The sequence below is a fragment of the Hippocampus bargibanti genome, linkage group LG03 (genome assembly GCF_051943395.1).
Source record: "Hippocampus bargibanti isolate YZ-2025 linkage group LG03, ASM5194339v1, whole genome shotgun sequence".
In the NCBI taxonomy this organism is placed as follows: Eukaryota; Metazoa; Chordata; class Actinopteri; order Syngnathiformes; family Syngnathidae; genus Hippocampus; species Hippocampus bargibanti.
Genome location: NC_142736.1, coordinates 26292039 through 26301274, shown reverse-complemented (window position 1 = coordinate 26301274; position 9236 = coordinate 26292039). Strand labels below are relative to the sequence as shown.

The 9236-nt window shown below is 39.7% G+C and overlaps 1 protein-coding gene across 1 annotated transcript in view; it reads left to right on the top strand.

The window, feature by feature from the left end:
- nfatc3a (nuclear factor of activated T cells 3a) overlaps positions 1 to 9236 on the top strand; it is a 52338-nt gene continuing 43102 nt past the window's right edge. Inside the window, exon 1 of the mRNA XM_088992833.1 lies at positions 1 to 540. Coding sequence (XP_088848959.1) covers positions 450 to 540 — 91 coding nt within the window. The 5' untranslated portion in view covers positions 1 to 449. The remainder of the gene's footprint in view (positions 541 to 9236) is intronic.

The window sequence follows — 9236 nt, the reverse complement described above, 5'->3', positions numbered from 1 at the left end:
GCCTTGTCACGCGGGGTTAGTAAAAGTTGGGATCTGAGCTCCACTGGGCGAGAGCGAGACACACAAGTGAGGCCGGCGCAGAGGCGGCGAAACCGGGCTAAAAAAACCCCGACCGTTCGCTGATTTTACGACCTATCGTCAAAACACGACCGAGAGTCCACTCTTTGTGATCGTTTGGAGAAAAGACTGGCAATTACGGCGACTTTTTCCCCCTGAGGTTCAATGTTGTTTTGGGCCAAATTAGAAGACAATTTTGGATTTGTGGAAGTAACGAAGGACACTTTGACTGCATGTGTCAAGCGCCAAATGAGGCAAAGTTGAAGTTCGGCGTCGTCGTCGTGCCACTCGGTAAATGTTGCGACGTTTTCGGAAAGCGTAAACCTGCTTCGACGGGCGATTGGCGGCGTGGGGGGGTTTCAGAGACTTCTTGAGAGGAGCTGTCAAACCCGATGACGACGGCAAACTGCCCCGGTAATGAGGAGCTCGACTTCCGACTCATCTTTGGGGAGGACGGACAGCAGCAGCAGTTGGGCCCCGCAGGTCAGTACGCTTGCCCGGTGCCCAGCTTCCTTGATTCATACTCAACCCCCGTTTTTATTTTTAAACTTGGCTTTCTATTCGCTACTTCACTTCTGTAAATTTAACCTCGTTAGTTATGCTTGAGAAAGTCAAATGTTTACACATCACTTTTCTATGGCCGCCAGCCAGAGAATAACTGCAGCTGTTATTAGCCCGACATGCTAAGTCGTAATAGAAGTGTTATTATCCGTAAATCAAAAAAAAGTTTGGTAATATTTGCTTTGCTTTTATTATCTGGTTACTAGAATATAGCTATAAAACAGAACACGTTTACTGAAATTACAGGAATAATCAGAATAAAATTCTCACTGGACTACTCATTAATTCCTACTAAATGGTAATTTGGCATTTAAATATTTACACATATTGTATAAGTTTTTAGTGCATGATTAAATACTATAAATTGTGTTATTCACTGTTTATGCAAGGTATAATCCAGTTAGAATCTGTCCTAATCAGTTCAATGTGTCTATGTTTTAGAAAAAAAATATTAATTGAAATAGACCCCATTGCCAACTGATACCTGTGAGATTAACTGCAAGACAAGTTGTGTCAGAAAAGTCCCTCAACTGGTGTCACAAAAGATATAGCTCAAAGTAAACTTGACCGTGAGTGTTGTGTGGGACCAGATGCTTAACAAGCATGTCTGCAAAAAGATCCTGCTGTGTTTGCTTCGTTTGGTGTGTGAGAAGAGGTGAGAGTTGAGGCAGGACTACGTAGTTGCTCATAGTATCCTGAGCATCCAACAGTTCCTAGCGGATAGGCACATTGTTGTGTAGGAGCAACATCAATACACCCATCACCTGTCTCTGTTTGTTTTTCTCCTCTTTTACAAGCATAAAGAGGTCATTATGGGGACTCGTTATGAAGACATGGATGACAACATTAGCTATGGGGTATTCTGTAAGAATCCTTCTTGGGGTGCATAAAGGTGTGGCAGAGAAAGCTAGGAACATGCGTTAAAATCACTTTAGTGACACTAAAACATTTCTGACACGCATGTATTTGGATTAACTGTCATTATCATACTGTAATCCTTTGACAAACATTTTAAAAACATTCTTAAATGTGTACAAAGAACTGCTGTATCAATAAAGCCATACAAAATTTCCCCTAAAAAGTAAATTATTCAATGCAATATAAAATAAAAAAGCAGATCAAGAGGCACACTGACTTCATGCATCATGCTTTTTACTATTCATTAGTGCCATACGACTGATAGAAGAAGTTAGTCGGTCTTTTCTTTAAAACAATAAACATCTCTGTCTAAAAACGCTCGATGCAGTGTGGAACACATGTTGATCAGGCCCAAAAAAGTCCTTTTGATGCCTCGCCTGATATTATGACATGTCAGGCGTCAATAATTTTTGACTCAAGAAATATATTTTTACAACTTTAATGAACAAAGTCAAAACTGACCAATAGTCTTCATCCTAACCATTTTAAGTGGACTGTCACACTTTTTATCTCTCTTGTCGTACCTTCATAAATCAAGGTCTATGGCCAAATCATAATAAAAAAACAGCTTTAATAATAATTTAAGAGGATGTGAGTAGGTGTCAGATGTTTTGCTCAGTCGAATACTCCCAAATGAGACATGTTTGCAGCTATTTAAAAACAACACATTTAAACCATATTTACATTCAGTGTGATGTGCTATTTGAGTCATGTTTGAGTCAAATCTTGCATTTATATAAACTGGTTGACACTGCTTGAAGATTAAAGGACAACCGACGTCTCCGGACAAGTTGTGTCCATAATTTATAAAATGGCTTCAAATGACTTCTACTGAGCGTATTTTACTAAGATTCCACTGCATATAGCTATATTTTACGTTTTAAAACTCGCGCTGAATATTCCAGAAGTCTTGTTTTTGAGTTGGTGACGAGTCCATATGTGACTGTCACTGAAGGAACGCCCCTGACCGAAAAAAAAGGACACATTGTAGCAGTCCTTCCATCACGTCAATGCATTTTGCTGTGCTTGTTTGTTCTGAAAACGTCATGTTGCACCAAAAAGAGCCAGAAGGGGGCGACCAAGCTCCATATAAGGAATTTATCAGCCTGTGGAAACGGGCTGATTAAATCCTCACAGGGTGCTTGGTCGCCATTTTCTGCCTCTTTTCTGGGACGATACATTGCAGTCCAGATGCCTCAAAATGACACGGAAAGACTTCTTTAATCAATTGCAAACATGTATGCTTTCCTCTTCAGAACTATTTTAATCATATTCATAACTGGATGTGTAACAAGAAAGTATATTCTCCGAATCTGAAGCCATTGTTTGGATTCTCCAGCAATGCAAGGCGTCTTGGCGTGACATCACGAACTGGGGGCGGGACTTGCTGAAAATGCCCAATTCGCAGCTCAATTTTTTTGCAGATTTTGGACATTTTAAGTCATTTTTATTGGTGTTTTGCATTTGAATAAAAATATCATACTGCACGTTTTGGGTATTTTAGATGCTATAAAACGTTTTTCTGATGTCAGTTAAGAAACAAAAAAGTGACGTCGGTTGTCCTTTAAGTGAACTACAGTATCAATCGCTTGAGAACTTTTTTTAAAACTCTCTTCAATTAGACCGTCTTTTGATGCTTATCAGTTCTGTCATTGACTCTAAACCAGGAGAACCAATGAATGCTGACACTGTTTGTATTTCTTAAACTTTGGAAGATATTCATGGAAGCTGCATGCTTAAATCTGTTTTCCCTGGTTAGAATTGTTTGAACTGCGAATGGCTCAAGGGTGTAAATCCACCACTATCAATTAAGCGCTGTAGTTAGAATAGTGAGTTTAATCATGTTTGGATGGTGTGGCTTGGCACAAAAAAGAGAGAGGGGTAGTTGGGTGGGGTGGGATGGGGATTTGGGGTTGGGGGGCATCCTGTTTAAATGAATAAGCGGAGCGTAAAAGCAGGATCACAGGAGGAAGGAGTGTCACACTCTTTTCTCCTTTCTCTGAAGGCAGCGTTCATGTCACGGCATGTTTGGTACTTGATTTTATTATATATTTTTTGTAGTAACAAGCTAGTGAACTTCTACTTTGTTTCGAACAGGTCTCGACAAAGCGCTTTTTTCTTCCATCGCTTGTCGTGGCACCATTTGGAATTTCAGTCTTGTCAAAATACAGAAGTTATGCTCTCAGAAGCGTGAATGTTACTGTGCCGATGACCATTTTGTGTTTGGGAGCCTACTGAGCGAGTTGCTTTTTCTGTAGCCACAAAGGGACATAAGTCTGCTTGTGCCGGTCCCAAGCCCAGATAAATACAGAGGGTTGTGTCAGGAAGGGCATCCGACGTAAAAGCTTGGCCAAAACAAACATGCGGAACAAATCTCTAAAGATGGAGGACACTGATTTGCTGTGGTGACCCTTTGAAGGGAAAAGCCGAAAGGAAAAGAACATGCTCTCAGAAGCGTATTTTTTTTTTTAATCAAGGGCTATGTAACAACATCATTTTTTCTAATTAAGTTTCCAAAATTGAACATTGTTTTTTTCTGTGATGTTGGTTGATGATTCAAAACCTTTCCAATTGAGACCAACGACAAATTATTTGGGATACTGTACTCCAAGTCCAAATTCTTACAAAGTTATGTATTAACTGTACAGGGAATGTTATTAAAAGTAACAGTTACCTTATTCAAGGCAATTGGAGCATCTATTTTCAATCTGCAAAAAAAAAAAACATTCAATGACAAAATTCTAACTACTCTTCAGTGATGAATTCAAAAGATCACGTCACTGATTATGTAAAATAAATTCAACCAGTCTAGTCAGCATAAAGTGTGAGACACTAACATAGCAGTCTACATTTTCACTCCCCATTTCTTGTCAAATTGGATAAACAGATGCTCTCAAAAATTTGACAAAAGTCACATGATCTCATAATTAATTTCATTTGTTCAGAAAAACAGCAGAGTCCTAGCAAACTAATGGGAATTAAAAACAATCTGAAGTAGAAACCTGTCAAAATAAAACAACTCTAAATATGCTGCTTTTTCTTAGTCATCTAACATGGCTAATGGTCAGTGTAGGTGTTCAAATACCTGACATGTTTCGGCGACTACTTCCACCTTCGTTCGACGAAGGCAGAAGTAGTCGCCGAAACATGTCAGGTATTTGAACACCTACACTGTCTGTAAGTAAAGAATCTGCTTAAAATTAGATATCAAGTAGACAGGATGAACTTAGTACAACGATGGCTAATGGTGATCATCTGCACATATCATGACATAAAACACTCACAAACACTTGTCAAAAGTCCAGTACTTAGAAACTTTCTGTTAAATCTGTAACTTTCTGTGCATATTCTACTTGTTCCCCAAACTCCTGTTCTCCAAACTCCATGTGTCACATAAAGCAACAAAACGCCGGAGACTTAATCCTTTGATGGTAGCCGAGTTCCATTTTTTGGGTGTTTTATTTGCTTAAGATTGGATTGGATTGGATTGGATTTGCCTTTATTAGTCTCGCAGTGGAGAAATTTACATTTCACAGCAGCAAAGTGATGAAAGAAATGAAAGTAGAAAAGCAAAACACAGGAGCTGCTGGAAAGGCAGCCACTCTCGTGGCGCCGTCTTGAAGTCAAAAGAACAAAAAAGATGTCACTTTAACCATAATCTCAAATCTCAGCTGTGATGCTGATTTTCTACTTACATAAGAAACCATGCGACACATTATTATTCTTTCAAATCTGAGTACTAGTGTACATTTCCTAGAAAATGCCAGAAGCCCCTGCTTTGCTTTTTCCATCCTGCTCCTCCTTGTCTAATTATATGTCTTTCTACCTTTTCTTTATCATGCTCTTTGTGTGTTGTTTGTTGCTCAGGAAACGACATATGAGGGGGAATTGAAATATGTCAGCGCTATTATTTAGATGCTCAGGCAAATTCTACAGGTGGGGATTTTCCCAGAAATTGCACGGGAATGAGGTGAATAGAGCCACCCATACTCATTAGAACTTTGCTCTCAGTAGGAACATTTACAGTACAGTATCTGGAAAAAAAATGAAAGGAAAGACGAAACAGAAGGATTTATTGTATGTATAGGCCCAATAAATTCTTTGGAGGAATATGGCAGAAACGGTTAAATGAAAATAAGGGAGTACTAACAGTGCAGTTGTTTCCATTACAATAAAACTTCCATCAAATTATTTGTAAAAGAGTTAAGCGTATGTCAGCGGATCTTGTGTTTTCCTTTTTTTCATTCTGAAAGAAAAATGAAAAGTTACATGATTTTTCTTTGCACCATTGACACCAGCAACGTGACAGGATTGCAAAAAAGAAAATCTGTTAAAATACAAAGTGTCATTTGGAAAGGCCACATTCATCAGATTACAAGACAGCAGGGATTTTGTACATCAGATGAGGTTTACTGAAGACATTTAGCTTTTTGTGAAAAATAACCTAAGGTGGGTCAGAAATAAATGGACCGATCCATTGCTTGGGTCAATTTGACCAAACATTTTAGGTTGGTTTGTTCCAAGGGACCTGATTATTTTAGGTTGCTTTCAACAAAATAAACCAGTTGGTAAAATTGAGGAACTGGATTGGTCTATTTTTTTTTTATTAAACCCAAATTATTTTTTGACTCAATTGTTTTTACAATATAAGGTTCTGGTAATATATTGGATTTTTTTTTTCAGTCCTGTTTCACTTTGGCTAGCTTGTGCAGCCAACTGCATGTTGGTGCCGTAAGTTAAGGCCAGCAAAGCTTTTTTTGGTATGGACGAGTTATCGGGGGAAAAAAGTGACTCATAGTTTTGATCTTCATTTAGTTTAAGGTGCAAAATGTTGCAAACTGTGAGGAGATTCTTGAGCCTTTGTGTATGGGCTAAAGCCTACTAAGATAAGTTGAATGCTAGCATGTGGACAGTTGTCAACATATTACAAGGTGGCAAACTAAGCATGGAAAGCAACACAGTCTATTGAAAAGGATATTATTTTGTGCGATGTGATCAAATGCTATTTCAATAAGAATTTTATACATACATTTATACATTTATACATGCCGATAGTATAATTCAATGAATTTATTGCACTCGATGGGATTTGAATCCAACGATTCCTCCGAGCGCTGTGTATTTCTGTTATTGATCCTCAGTTCTTCTGAACCGATTCCTCAACAGTCGTCCTCATTCAGGCGGAAAACTGAATGACTGAAATTACATCGCCTTCATGGTGAACTATTTTGAGCTCCCAAAAGAGAGCGACACAGGGCACACGTCAGTTTCTGGTGACACGATCATAGTCAGTGCAGTAGGATCTGTCTCGCCCTAACACGTCCAAAACCTTTTTTTTCTCATTGCGTGGACACTTCATGAGCTTAACAAGGAAAGGTGGAGAAGAATGCTCTGCGCCACGTCTCCAGGTGAGTGTCTCGGCACCTCTATACTGAAGCCAGGTGTGTGTGAGTATGTGCATGTGCGACAGTACGTGTGCAGGCTAAAATGTTGAGGGATGGTAGCAATGACTCAAAGCGTGCAAGTACAAGCTCATGAGGTCTGTACATGAGCACATAAAGAACATCTTGACAATTTGTGTTTAACATTCCTGCAAAGGATGAACTATGATGCATTTGTGTTAATGTAGCAACAATTTGGAATTTTGTGACACTCTCATACTGTTAAAATCCATCACATTTGGATGACAGATTTTCTCTTTTTCGGTAAGAATTTTTCATTTGTAAATGTGTCTTCTCTCCATTCGCCACTCATGGAATGCTTCCACACTGAAATACCTCACCCTGACAACCCAACTCTCTCTTGAAATGGTGTAATTTTTCCGACACTTATCCCCATTGTCACAAATGTAGAATTCCTCAACCAGACGTTTTGAATTAATCCACCATTCTCGCTCGGAGATATTTTGACTATATCCACAAGGCTGTTCTTTGTAAAGATTACTCCCATATCCCTGCTGTCGCCATCCAAAAGGTAGAATTCCACCCAATTCTGTCCACTCGAAAATTTCGAGACCAAGAAGTGCATCTGTGAACGTTTTGCGTATGACCATAACCTGCATGACTGAAAATCTAACAATTGGTACGGATTTTAAAAAATCATAAGAATTACAGTTCAAAGACAAGTGAAGCTGCATGAATTTTAAAAGCGACTTTAACCTTCTAGTCTCAATGGAGTTGGAGGCCAAGAGGTCGGTCGTCAGACAGTCATGCACAAGGTCAACATGTGGCCGCAGACCACCACGTGGATGCCCCTAACCTTGCTGAACTTTGGGGGTCCCAGCACCCTGTGTGATCAATGTGAGGTTTGTTTCCCTGCAGGCGAGGCATGACTAAGTATGTGAGGCATCTGTCTAGTTTAAATTTAGTGTAACTGAAGCTACTGCTGGCTGGGCTGTATCAACATATCACCAGAGAGAAAGCTGTTTAACTCCTGTATCTCCTTTCATTTGCCCCCCCACCCCCCACCCCACACTGTTCTCTTTGTACTGCGGAGCATGAGGATTATAGCAGTTTCAATCTGAATTATTTTAGGAACTACTTTCAAGATATATTCTAGTCCCCCAACCAGTTGGTCGTGTCATCCTTACCGCCAGTCTCCAATGATTGAGCCAATGCGTGGATTGTTTCCTTTGATAAGAAAATGATTACGTGTCCAGAGTAAGACAAAATTTCATTTGCCACTCTTCAACAGTGTGCCGCACCAGTAAAATTATCAATGGATGATAGTCCGCATTCCATCTGCGGCCTATAAGGTTGTGTGGACCCTGCGGTGTGGGTCATAAATGGGAATGCGGACCATGTGGACTCTGACAGCTGGACAAAAAGGGCATTTCGCGCCAACTGTGAGATGAGTTCCAACCATACGCACCACCTTTTACTCGTCATAAACAGCATCTAGCTTCCCGAACATCCATCCTTTGAAGAGTCCCATTTTATTTGAAGCAATGCATGTTGTTTATCGTGCATGCCAACCTGACGGGCGAATCTTAAATGCTTGGTTTTTTTTTCGAGGTCAAGTCTTTGGGTATTTTAGTTGTAGCACATTAGAAGATTGTATCAGATTAAGCACAAGTCTGATAAAAAGCTTTCTTAGTCTTTTTCAGAAAAAAAAACCACATGACATTAAGACAGCTGTGGAATCTTTGTGAGTATTTAGCTCAGATTGTTGTTTGGCACAATGGCTTGATCTCGTAATGTTATCCGGGCATGAGATTGTTAATTAGGAGCCTAATTTTGTTGTCGGCGTATGTTAATGTTGGCTTAGGGTGAGCCTCTGTTGGCCCGTGCATTTTCTGTGACGGCACAGGAAGGCTTTATGAAGTAAACCTCACATAAACATTACATAACACGCAAATTCAATATACCGATAAGTGATAATCAAACAGAGAGCAATAAATTAAGACTTGTGCATCTAATTCACCCAGCCTGATCTCCTACCATCACTGTCAGAGGTTTTCATTTGTATACCGACTCAGTAGAAACAGGGAACCCCAGTAGACTTGGCACGAACCCAGTTAGGAAGGTTTTAAGCCACAGGTGATGGCAAACCTTTGGAACACGTATGTCTGTGCGTCACTAGGTCCCATTTTAGAAAAGTAGGGCACCAGCCAGCCCACGAGACCTAAAAAAAACAATACCTGAAAAGACTACATGGTGGGTGATTTCTTATTGGATGATTGTGAATAACCCAACATAAAT